Below are 12,387 nucleotides of genomic sequence, written 5' to 3' on the forward strand. Positions count from 1 at the left end.
TGAAAGTTTGGAGATGGATGGTGGTGACGGCTGCACGACAGTGTGAAGGAACTTAATGCCGCTGAACTTACACTTAGAAATGGTTAAAATGGTAAATTTTGTTATGTGTGTTGTACCACAATAAAAAAGGTATACGATAAGAAGACACCATCCTTCAGACACTTGCCGTGGCCTCCTGCTGTGGGAGCCGACGCTGGGGGTGCTGGCAGACTCCTGCACTTCGTTCTCCTCTTGGTCTTCTCTCATCACACGGTTAAGGGTTTTTTCCCTCTTCTTCCAGAATTTAAGGGACACGGAGGAAATGATGAACGCAGTGAAGAGAGAGCTCTTGTGTGTGCTGCTGCTGTGTGGAGCTGTCTTCAGTTCACCCAGCCAGGTGGGTGTGCCCTCTTGTCTGTGCTGGCACACACCTGGACACACTCCCCGCGGTGGACAATGCTCGGGATCCAGGCTTCCAGTGGAACCCTAGGCACTCGTTCTGACTTGAGTAAACACTGCCTCTCAATGCCTTCTTTGGGGCTGGGTTTGGTTTTCTTTTTGCGGTACACAGGCCTCTCACTGTTGCGGCCTCTCCCGTTGCGGAGCACAGTCTCCAGACGCGCAGGCCCAGCGGCCATGGCTCACAGGCCCAGCCGCTCCACGGCATGTGGGATCTTCCTGGACCGGGGCATGAACCCGTGTCCCCTGCATTGGCAGGCGGACTCTCAACCACTGCGCCACCAGGGAAGCCCTTTGGGGCTGTTTTTAAAGGATGTGTCTGAATGAATCCATAAAGTATTTATAAAAGACAGTACAGGCGCTGTGAGCCATGGAAGCAGGCGAACTGCCCGTGTACCGTGTACTATCTACTTGGGATGGAAGCTACACAACACACGTGCTCTCTGCAGATGCCTGGCAGCTCAGGGCATCATTCAGGCCACGTGAGCAATGCCCGCACAGCAGGATTTTAGAGAAGGGAGAGTTGGGGCAGCTACTTGGAGGAGATGGGATCGCAGGGGTGGGGGGTGCCTACAACCCCACTAACCCACATGTGCCTATTTTAATTTAAAATTAATTAAAGTTAAATAAAATTTAAAATTCACTTCAGTCACACCACATTTGAAGTGCTCAGTCATCACATGTGACCAGTGGCTACTGCATCGCACGGCCCAGATGTTAAACATTTCCATCATTCAGAAAGTCCTTTTGGACAGGACTAGTCTAGAAGGGGGGAAAGAATTAGACAGGAAGGCAGGTGATGGACATTCCACCTGGGCCCATTATCTGAGGGGGATACTCTGGGCAGGTGGCCTCTGATTGGTGGGTTGATGGTGGTCTTCTGGTTTGACCAACCTTATTCCTAAGACACCCAGCATGTGCTGACTCTTCCTCTGCCCCCGGTTTCTTTGCAGGAAATCCACAGGCGACTCAGGAGAGGAGCCAGATCGCACAGAGGTGGAGGTGAGATGTCACTGGGGTGGAGGCAAGTCAGGCTCAAGGTCAGGGTCAGGGTCAGGGTGCTTTAGGCTCCAGCGGGGATTTTTTCCCACGTGACCTGCTTACTCAAGGTCCGTGAAGGTGAGACTCTGCTAAGATGCTTTTGTCCTGTCTCGCCACTCACACAGGCTCTGAGGGGACAGGAACAGGTCCTCAAGGGGTCAGGATGCCTGGGAGTCGCTCGCTGCTGGGAGCCTGCAAGCCCAATAGCACAAAAGAAAACGGATTAGAATATTACACCGATGAGAACAGAGCCCAGAGAGGCGGGGTGACTTGCCCAGGGTCACACAGCCACCAGGCCGCACGGTCCTGGTCCTCCAGGGCCTTTCCCTGGGCTGTGATCCCCACCACCTCGCACTCCATTCAGCATCTTTGTTAACTAGCTTCTCTGTGCGTGTTTCTTCGGTTGGTAACTCAGGGATGACTAACCTGGGGTGCTTCACAGAAGTGCTGTGGGAAGACCATCTCTGTGAGGCCGTGTCTAGAGCTGAGACTAGAAACCCAAGGAATGTTCCCACTAGGATCCCAAGAATAAAACGTGCTCACGGCCCGATTGTCTTGACTCTGATCTAAAGAGCTGCAGGCCCCGCTGCAGGTCCCAGATCATCCCTCCTCCCTCGTGACCTACGTCTTTGGGGGCTAGAAGGCTCTGCAACACCCATTTAAGGTGGAAGTTTCCCCAGAGTGAGTCACAGCTTCACTCTCACTGCTTCCGCGGTCGGGTAGCACAGTGCTTCCTGCAAGCGTACCCTGGCCCCGAAGGCCCTCTAAAGGAACAGCAGTATTGTTGACAGGGAACGTATGTCACTGCTTCAATTCATTAAAAGTTAAAGATGTTTTAAGTTCACATTCTGGGTTGCAAACAGAGAGAGAGAAAAGGAGAGTGTATTCATGGGAGTACTTCAACTATTTTCATTATACCAAAGTACTAATGGAAGTAGCAACTTTTCTGCACAGACTAAAATGTCAGTTTTCTTTGTTTGGGACCAGAAATGCATCATCTCAATGTGGTAATGCTAATGTGGATCCAAAATTCTGGTAGGCAGTTGCGTACATGTGCATATTTTTGATGAACTAAAATGAAAACTTAGAGTATTACCTAATAAATGTGTTTTGATAGATAAACTCTTTCAAAACAAGGGCCCATCAGAGGAAAAACAATAAAAGGGGTCTTTTTTATTGTTTTTCATAAGTGTATTTCATATTTCATTGAAACTAAAATAAGGAAATAGTAGAAATACACCATTATATTCTATTATATATTTCAAGAAAATAACTGATTTTCATAGGAAATTGAATGCAAAGATCACACAGTCATATGGAAAGTAATATTGGCACTGCCCCCGAATAAATTGAATCTGAAATTGTTTTTGAAAGCTGAAAGTGGTCTTTGGTGACAAAATATGGGGTATTTGTTGTCTTCTGGCTGAGAGCAAGGAAGGAGTAAAGGACGGATTATCCCCAAAGTGAGCAAGATTGCCGGGGGGGGGTTGGGGGGTGGCGTCAGTTTGGGGTGAGTCGGGCCCTAAAGAGGCTGGCCTGTCTGTCCTTACAGTGACCTGCAGAGACGAGAAAACACAGATGACGTACCTGCAACATGAGTCCTGGCTGCGGCCCCTGCTCAGGGGCAACAGGGTGGAGCACTGCTGGTGCAACGGTGGCCGGGCCCAGTGCCACTCGGTGCCCGTCAACAGTACGTGTCCACCCAAGCCAGGCTGTGAGCCCCGAGTCCAGTCTCACGGCCCCAGCCCTGTCTGTCACGGTCCCGGGCCTGTCTACCCTTCAACTGGGGCTGCAGTCACGCTCTGCCCTAGGCCAAGGTGAAGGTGCCGAGCAGAAAGCCTGAGGCTGTGAGCCTCAGTTTGCTCATCTGTAAAATGGAACAACAGTCGTTCAGACTTCGTGGTCGGCTGTGATGAGTCAATGAGTTCGTTTTTGTGGAGTGCTCGGAATCGTGTGTGCATGCAGACAGCACGCTTCAACTTTGACTCATATATTCTTGGGCTGCTTGGAAAGTAATTAGGGGTCCCCTTGCTTCTACTTGACAGGTTGCAGCAAACCTCGGTGCTTCAACAGGGGGACATGTTGGCAGGCCCTCTATTCCTCAGAGTTTGTCTGCCAGTGCCCTGAAGGGTTCTTCGGGAAACGCTGTGAAATAGGTGAGTGATAGGTGGGTGGCTGTGAGACAGGGACCCACCAGGGTGAAATCCCACCTGCAAAGCTACCCAGAAAGGAAAGCAAGTGTGCAGTGATGGGGGAAGGATTGGGGTGGGATGGGATGGATCATCCGAGGGTGGTTAGGGCCTCGGGCACAAATCTGGAGCCTGGCGTGGTCCCCGTCAGCGGGGTGACCCAGTCACCCAAGCAGCTCAGCAGCTACTGCCTCAGTGGTTTGAGGTGAGACCCCCTTTGGAAACTAAATGAAAGGAGGATTCACACGGGAGGTGTTGTGTGTCCGGTTTCCCCTCAGATGCCAGCGCCACATGCTACAAGGACCGGGGCGTCACCTACAGAGGCACGTGGAGCACAGCGGAGAGCGGGGCCGAGTGCGTCAACTGGAACAGCAGCAGCCTGGCCATGAAGCCCTACAGTGGGCGCAGGCCTGATGCCATCAGGCTGGGCCTCGGGAATCACAACTACTGCAGGTGAGAGGGCCGCCTTCCCCGCCCTGGAGGATCTTCTCTGCTGAGAAGCTGCCACAGTCGGGGAAAGACCTGCGTCAGCTCTGTCAGGGTTTCCAGAGAAGTAATAGGAGATGTGTATACATAAAGAGATTTATTTTAAGGAATTGGCTCACGTGATTGTGGGAGCTGGTAGGTCTGGGATCTGTAGGCAGGCTCCCCAAGCTGGAAACTCAGACCCGAGTCGATACTGCAGTCCTGAGACAGAACTTCTTCTCAGCTTTTACTCTTAGTACCTTCAACTGATTAGATGCAGCCCACCCACACTATGGAGGAGAAACTCCTTTACTTAAAGTCTGCTGACTGCATATGTGAACCACATTGACCCAGCCCTTCCCAGCACCACCTAGGTTGGTGTTTGATCAAAAACTGGGCGCAGTAGCCAAGTTAACCCATAAAGCTCACCATCACGGTGCACCCCTTGTCAACGTGGCAGCCACGTGCACCTCCGTAAACCACGCTTAATTTCCAAATAAAGACGACTGCAAGGTCATACCTCCACCCAACACGATCTGACTCTCCTGTGTACAACAAACACGCGTAACTCTATCCCCGGAAGAGATGCAGAGCCCTTGGCCCGAGAGGCGGGCCTCACTCTTCACCTCCCCTGGCTTTCCTGGCTGATTTTTCAGAAACCCAGACCGAGACTCAAAGCCCTGGTGCTACATCTTCAAGGCAGGGAAGTACATCTCCGAGTTCTGCAGCACGCCAGCCTGCGGCGAGGGTAAGTGCAGCCTCCCCATGGCCTCTGTGGCCTCACGGGGGGAAGGGTCTGGAGGACAGCGCTGACGGTCCTTCTGCAAACGAGGAAACAAAGGACTGGGCTGGTAGTTAATCATTTCGGTGTCAGAGGGAAGGAAGTCAAGAGGCTTAGGTCCTTGCCCAAGCTTGGCATCAAACTAGCTGTTTGACCTTGAGCTGATCTCTGCACAGCTCTGACCCTCTGTTTCCTCATCAGCAGAGAAGACGGGGCTGTACTGGTGATTTCCAATCCCTTTGAGAAGGCATGGAGGTTCTCTCTTTTTTGATTAATGGACCTGTTTCTCAAGATCTCTCTCTGTCTCTGTAAAGACTTTTAATGTGAGAAAATTTCCCAGATTGAAAAAACACTCAGTTACAAAAAGGTACTGTGAATTCAGTGGTGCTTTTGCAAATGACGATAACTGACTATTTATCACAATAGTAGGGAAAATGTGTTTTAAAGTTCTAAATATGCATTTACAAAAATTGTGTACATTCAGTCTACAGGTGACGCTGATATTCCTGTGAATTTGAGAACTCTTTAGAGTAACTCTAAAGCATCCTCCCCACCCCCCAGCTCTGGTATAACTTGGGAGTCACTGGTCCCGATGATCTTAAAGGTCCCTTATCACTATGCTATCTGTGCATGGTAGTATACTTTGTCAGTTTCAAGTGGGGAGAAAAGAGGGTAAAATGGGACAAATACGCAGCATTTGAAGGTTCATACTCTCCCTTCCTTCCCAAGTGCAGCAAATCCTTCAGGTCCCTAGCGGACAATATCTGAGAAAACTAGGTCTGCCCACGTGTCCCCCCACTGAAGCACCCAGGTTCCCAGCAGCCTGTCAAGTATACACAAGGAAGCCCCTAACTGCTTTCCAAGCAGCTCCAGGAATAATCCCTGCTAGCTGCACTCAGCACCCTTTTCTGCCGAACCTGAATATTCCTCAGAGTCTCTCTTAACACAGCCATCAAGGAAGCCACAGCCCACGATGGAGGCTGGGCTGGCACCGGATGGAAGCCACTTACCAGCCCGTGTGAAAGGGCTTGAAGGACAGAAAAAGGGTGGTGGGCCGGCTGCCTCGGGCGTCCCAGGCCGGCAGCTCTGCTTTAGGCCCTGCTGCAAACCCCACTTGCCTGCTTTAGCATTTAAGTGGCTTTGTTTCAGTTTGAGATTTCCTGTGTTCCAGAAAAAGATGGGGAGTGCTACCAGGGGAAAGGGCTGGCATACCGCGGCACCCACAGCCTCACCACGTCTGGGGCCTCCTGCCTTCCGTGGAGTTCCATGATCCTGATGGGCAAGATTTACACCGCCTGGAAGAGCAACGCGCAGGCCCTGGGCCTGGGCAAGCACAATCACTGCCGGTGCGCAGCACAGGGTCCGGGGCGTCTGCGCAGAGGGCGGGGTTGGAGCGGGTTGGGAGGGGTCTGATGCTGAAAGTTACGTGAAAGACCCAGTGGGTGGGAGGGAACCATGGATGTGACCCAGCCCAACCTATTCATTTGCACCTGTCGTGAAAAGCAAAGTCCTCCGGTTTCTTGACCCAAATCCCATGTTAGAGGGTCTGTCCTCATCTGTGCTGTCCTCACGTGGCCCCTTTGTTCCGTCCTAAGAGTCTTCTCCCGGCACAGCTGGGAGATGAAGATGTAATGCTAATGACAGAAGAAAAATGTTACAGTCATTTCCCTCTGGTGGGGTCTGCGGCTGAGCCCAGCCCGGGGCTCGGGGTCCTCCTTCCCAGCTGGGCAGCCTTCCCCTCTTCCCTGGCTTGTGATGTGATTGGAAACCTTCCCTGCTTATGACTAGAAACCCAGATGGGGACGCCCAGCCTTGGTGCCACGTGCTGAAGGATCGCCAGCTGACGTGGGAGTATTGCGACGTGCCCCAGTGTGGTAAGGCCAGCTGTGGCCACCTCCCCGTGCCCAGCCTCACTCCTGACCGTGTCCTCTGCTGCTTCCCGTGTCTTCCAGGCTGCTCTCCCGCCTTCTCCCAGAAGCCAGTTAACACAGGGGGACAGGGTTACCCAGAGGGGGTGGAGACCGAGAGAAATGCAAGTTGGCACACTTTGCTAAAAAGTGAAACTTTAGAAATCGGCTGAGAACCGATTGTTATTACTCGGTTCCTGTGAACACACAGATCAGCCAGACTGTTCCTCAGGGCACATAGAGTTTAACTGGGCAGGTAAGACACAAACTACCAGCGAACTCATGACCCAGGTCACACACGGCGCATCCTCAGCGGGCAATACCGGTGGGCTGGCAGTATTAGGAAAACTTCGTGAGGGGGGCAGCCTGTCCCGTGGGCCTGGAAGGATGGGTACGGCTGAGTCGATGAGAAAGCCATGGGGTAGACATTCCCCAGGAAGAAGCTGCAACGCCTCGTTATTTCTTAAGCCAGGAAGTGGCTGCAGGAAAAAAGTAGAGGTAACAAAGCATCGCAGAAAGACCCCCGGCTGTGGAGTCAGATCTGGGTTCTAATCCAGGAGCCATTGCGGCCTCGGCAAAAAGGTCCCGGCCTCTCTGAAGCTGAGTGCTGTGAGGGTTAAGGATAGTGTCTATACAGTGCTTAGCTCATCCTGGATACTCACCGCATGCAGGCTGTGGATTTTTTGCCGTGGAGATGGCTCCATCCCTCTGTACAGCCTGCAGAAGTGCATCGGGGGTAGAAACCCGGGTTCCAAGTCAAGACACCAGGATGGGGCTCAGGGACCCAGCCCAGGCCCACAGGTCTGACCCCAGCTCTGCACTTCCCTCCCCAGTCACCTGTGGCCTGAGACAGTACAAGCAGCCCCAGCTCCGCATCAAAGGAGGCCTCTTCGCAGACATCACCTCCCACCCGTGGCAGGCCGCCATCTTCGCCAGGAACAGGAGGTCCCCAGGGGAGCGGTTTCTGTGTGGGGGGATCCTGATCAGCTCCTGTTGGGTGCTGTCGGCCGCCCACTGCTTCCAGGAAAGGTAGGGATGAGAACCCGGCGGGCCCGCCTCCTCTCTAAGGCCTTAGACCAGGCCCATTAGAGAAGAACATCCTCGAGCCGTCTCTCCATCAGGTATCCTCCCAACCATCTCAAGGTGGTCCTGGGCAGGACGTACCGGCTGGTCCCTGGAAAGGAGGAGCAGACGTTTGAAGTAGAAAAATACATCGTCCATAAGGAATTCGATGACGACACTTACAACAATGACATAGGTAAGATGTCTGGCTCTCGCTGCTGCCGTGGGAACTCCAGACCCACGCGTGTGCAATCCCACCTCCTCCCCCCAGACCCCCGCCCCCTCCCTCCTCTCCCCTGAAATCCTCGCTCTCTTCCTCGCCCCGCCTCCCAGCGCTGCTGCAGCTGAAATCGGACTCACCGACCTGCGCCGTGGAGAGCGACACCGTCCGCACCGTCTGCCTCCCGGACGCTGGCCTGCAGCTGCCCGACTGGACAGAGTGCGAGCTGTCTGGCTACGGGAAGCACGAGGCCTGTGAGTGGGAGGACGTCTTGGCCCCGGCCTGTCCGTCTGGGGGTGGACCGGGGCACAAGTGCTGACCAGAGGGAGGAAAGAGTGGTCCCACGAGTGTCCACCCTCGGGACAGGCTCCGCTGCCGTGACCGTGACCGTGAGGGCAAGTTCCTGCCTAGCGAGGCCCCAGCGTCTGCCCTCCCAGCCTCACAGGGTGGCTGTGCAGGTCAAGTGGGGTCTGAGTAGCACAAGGGTTTTAAGAGCCTAAGATTTCAAGGAGGTTCTGATAAGAAGTGGAGTGAGCTTAGTTAAGGGTGGGGTGCCTGGACTCTGCCGTCGGGTAGCCCTGAGTTCAGCTCCTTGCCCTGCACCTTGCAAGCAGTGTGATCCGGACATGGATCTTTATTTCATGGTGCTCCAAGCCTCCGTTTACTCAGTGGCAAGAAAAGGGTAGATGATGGGGTTTAAATGAGATATTAGGTTAAGCCGGTGGTTCTCAACTGGGGTGATTTTGCCCCTCAGGAAACACTTGGCAATGTCAGTTATTGTGACAACTCAGGATGGAGGTTTATACCAGCCTTTAGTGAGTAGAAGGTAAGGACGCCGCCGAACATCTACAATGCACGGGACAGCCCCCCGCAAGAACATTATCTGGCCCCAATGTCACTCATGCCACTGTCGAGAAACCCTGGGTGAACTCTATGAAACTGCTGTTTCTGTAGGTCAAAAGAAGAAAATATTGGCCATTTCATAGGATTCAACTTCATACGTGTAAAAGGTTGATAAACGTTAGCTCTTATTGGAAAGTTCGGCTTTCTCTTTCCAAAAGGTTTATAAATAACTTTCCCTAAAACCACAAGATGCCTTCCTCTTCTGTTTCAGCTTCTCCATTCTTTTCCGAGCGCCTGAAGGAGGCCCATGTCAGGTTGTACCCATCCAGCCGCTGCACTTCCCAGTATTTGTTTAACAGGACTGTCACCAAAAACATGCTGTGTGCCGGAGACACACGAAGCGGTGGGGACCAAGCAAACCTGCATGACGCCTGCCAGGTAAACATGAGCGTCTCTCCTCCCCTGAGCCTCCCCCTCCAAGGGCAGAAGTGCTCCTTGGCCGACAGGTTCTTAACCAAGAAAGAAAATGATAGCCGGAAAGCAGTGATTCATCTCAGTGAGGTGCTGGGGATCTAGATGAGGACCTCAGAGAATAAAGCAACTGGAGCAAGATCAAAGTCACCCAAACTCGGGGCTTCCCTGGTGGCACAGTGGTTGAGAGTCCGCCTGCCGATGCAGCGGACGCGGGTTCGTGCCCCGGTCCAGGAAGATCCCACATGCCGCGGAGCGGCTGGGCCTGTGAGCCATGGCCGCTGAGCCTGCGCATCCGGAGCCTGTGCTCCGCAACGGGAGAGGCCACAGCAGTGAGAGGCCCGCGCACTGCAAAAAAAAAAAAAAAAGTCTCCCAAACTCAAGAAATTCTAAGCTGCAGGAAATTTCCCCAGTGTCCGCACCGGAACCACCACCTGGTACAGGATTTCCTGTAAGCCCAGGCAATTAAATGACTATCAAAGTGATGGATAAAGCAACACAAATTAAGACATCTTTGACTTCTGTGGGTGCTGGGGAACTGGAGTCCATTGTGTGGAGGGGGAAAGAGGAATGGCAGCTTCCTGGGAAGGAAGACACAGATGATTTGTGAGATAAGTTTTAGGAACTCAAGTTCAGCCCTCAGGTGAGGGGTTTCCCCTGGGAAAGCACACTCTTTTGGGGTCTCTGTGTTAGCATCCCTATCAGAGCTAGTATGTACTTGTATTTCCTGATAACTGGGTGTAAGACACAGACCAACCTGTGTACTTAGGACCTAAATAGAGCCAGGGAGCCATCCATGCTGGGCTGTTTTCATGTCCACAGTGTGCCGGGCCCCCCAGTGAGGCTGGGGAGCAGGGGATAGAGACAGCAGGGCCGGACTCTTGCACTGAGGACTGTAGGCTTAGTTCTCATGCGGAGACCACACCAGCTTCTCCACCTCTTAGCTCCTTGACAGCTTCTGGTCCCTCTTTGAAAGGTGTTTTCAGACACCTCCACCACCTAGCTGGAGAGTCACAAAAGGTTGTATGCAAGGTGAAACCGTGATCTATCAGCTATTGTTACCCACCGGGTGCTTGGCCTCCTTAATCATTGGAAATTGATCAGAGGCCTGATAAGAAATTCAGGCAAGGCTTTACTGGGGACCCTGCAGCTGCAGGGGGAGCGAGAACAAACAACAGGTTCCCTTGCTCGCTTGCTCGCTGAGGGGGGGAGAGCTGTTCCCTTATAGGAGGAGAGGGTAGCGTCGGGTCCAGGGGTTGGGCAGGAGGGGGCACTTAGGTGGTCTGCCCACCCCTTAGGTGGTGTTTTGTGCAGGGGGGCATGTGTAGTACCCTGCTTTTGCTCCCGGCTCTTCAGAAGTGGCAATTGAGTTTTTTGGTCTTTTGTATCTTTTTGTCTATAATTTGCCCCAACTGTGCATGCACACAGCTATTTTTAGTCCCATACAGTTTCTTTGTATTTTGTTGCTCCAGCAGAGGTGTATCCAGGTGCAGGCATTGCAGCAAAGGGTCCCAGGTCCCAGCCTGTCTCACTAGTAGCAAGTTAAAAACGAAACCAGAAATCATTTCGATTCAATAGGACAACAACAGCTAACAATTACCAGGAGTTTTACTAATGCCACACGTTGTTCTCAGAGCTTTTCAAACTTTCTCTCAATTAATTCCCACAACCTTACAAGGGAGGCAGTATGATTTCTATTTTAGATTATTATTATCCAGTATCATTCAGGTAAGAATACTGAAGCCCAGGTAGCCTGGGGCTGCAAAGCTAGTAAGTGGTGGAGTTACAGCCTGGGTGGGGACCTGAAATGTACAAGCAATGATCTCAATTCCGCTTTACCATGTAGCTACAACCTGATTCTGTAAAGGCCCAAGGTCACGGAGATAAAATTTCCCTCCCCGAACTGAGCACTTTGAAGAATACATAGGAAGGGCTGCCCTGGTGGCGCAGGGGTTAAGAATCCGCCTGCCAGTGCAGGAAACACGGGGTCGAACCCTGGTCCGGGAAGATCCCACATGCCGCGGAGCAGCTAAGCCCATGCGCCACAACTGCTGAGCCTGCGCTCTAGAGCCCGCGAGGCACAACTACTGAGCCCACGTGCCACAACTATTGAAGCCCGCGCGTCTAGAGCCCGTGCTCCGCAACAAGAGAAGCTACTGCAGTGAGAGGCCCGCGCACCGCAACGAAGAGTAGCCCCCGTTCGCCGCAGCTAGAGAAAGCCCGCGCGCGTGCATCAACAAAGACCCAACGCAGCCAAAATAAGTAAAAATAAAATAAATAAATTTATTAAAAAAAAAATACATAGGAACACTACAAACATTCACCCTAACCTCCCCCCAAGGAGTCTGCATTTTTGCAAAGAGCTGACCTGTTCTCCCTTCTGCAGGGTGACTCGGGCGGCCCCCTGGTGTGTATGAAGGACAACCACATGACCTTGGTCGGCATCATCAGCTGGGGCCTCGGCTGTGGCCAGAAGGGCATTCCGGGCGTGTACACCAAGGTTACTAATTACCTGGACTGGATTCGGGACAACACACGACCATGACCAGGGGCACCGGTTCCCTGCATCACGGAGACCCTGCTTCCTTCACCTCCCAGGATGCACTGCGGCGGGGGCGAGTTCTTCACGCAGCACAAGCGGGGGAGGATGGATTTCCATAGGTACTTTCCGTTTTGGAGGTTTTCAGGGCTTCAGGTCTGAAACGTACTCTGTCAGACGGGAAGAGGGGTACACGCCAGCCCCTCCTGGGATCCCAGTCCCCGGGGCAGAAGCCCACCTCCTCTGTCCACGCGAGCAGCTTTAGAAACGGGACCGCAAAGGTGAAAGCGTGTCTCAGTAGGCAAAGATAATTCGATCCTTCAAGAAGGAAGGGTTAGAAATATTCTATTAGGAATAGAATGTCTATTTCTAGTCACAAGGAAGCCCAGCAGGAGCCTCCTAATAAGGGATGGGCTGGCTGGCCACATCAT

The 12,387-nt window shown here is 52.8% G+C and overlaps 1 protein-coding gene across 3 annotated transcripts; it reads left to right on the forward strand.

Annotated features, from left to right (window-relative positions):
• Positions 1 to 301: 301 nt before the first annotated feature.
• PLAT (plasminogen activator, tissue type) lies at positions 302 to 11,962 on the forward strand (the record flags this gene model as incomplete). 3 transcript variants are annotated; one of them, XM_079726629.1, is made up of 13 exons in its annotated part: positions 302 to 376; positions 1,392 to 1,434; positions 3,032 to 3,169; positions 3,525 to 3,635; positions 3,947 to 4,121; positions 4,790 to 4,881; positions 6,086 to 6,260; positions 6,703 to 6,788; positions 7,655 to 7,850; positions 7,943 to 8,079; positions 8,217 to 8,357; positions 9,218 to 9,384; positions 11,804 to 11,962. In XM_079726629.1, 13 exons carry the CDS (start codon positions 302 to 304, stop codon positions 11,960 to 11,962), a joined length of 1,695 nt encoding a protein of 564 aa, XP_079582755.1. The 3 variants fall into 3 exon arrangements, with proteins under 3 accessions (XP_079582755.1, XP_079582756.1, XP_079582757.1); XM_079726630.1 differs by lacking the exon at positions 3,032 to 3,169 and having other exon boundaries at positions 305 to 376; XM_079726631.1 differs by lacking the exons at positions 3,947 to 4,121; positions 4,790 to 4,881 and having other exon boundaries at positions 305 to 376.
• Positions 11,963 to 12,387: the final 425 nt, after the last annotated feature.

This window comes from Hyperoodon ampullatus, assembly GCF_949752795.1.
Source record: "Hyperoodon ampullatus genome assembly, chromosome: 20".
In the NCBI taxonomy this organism is placed as follows: Eukaryota; Metazoa; Chordata; class Mammalia; order Artiodactyla; family Ziphiidae; genus Hyperoodon; species Hyperoodon ampullatus.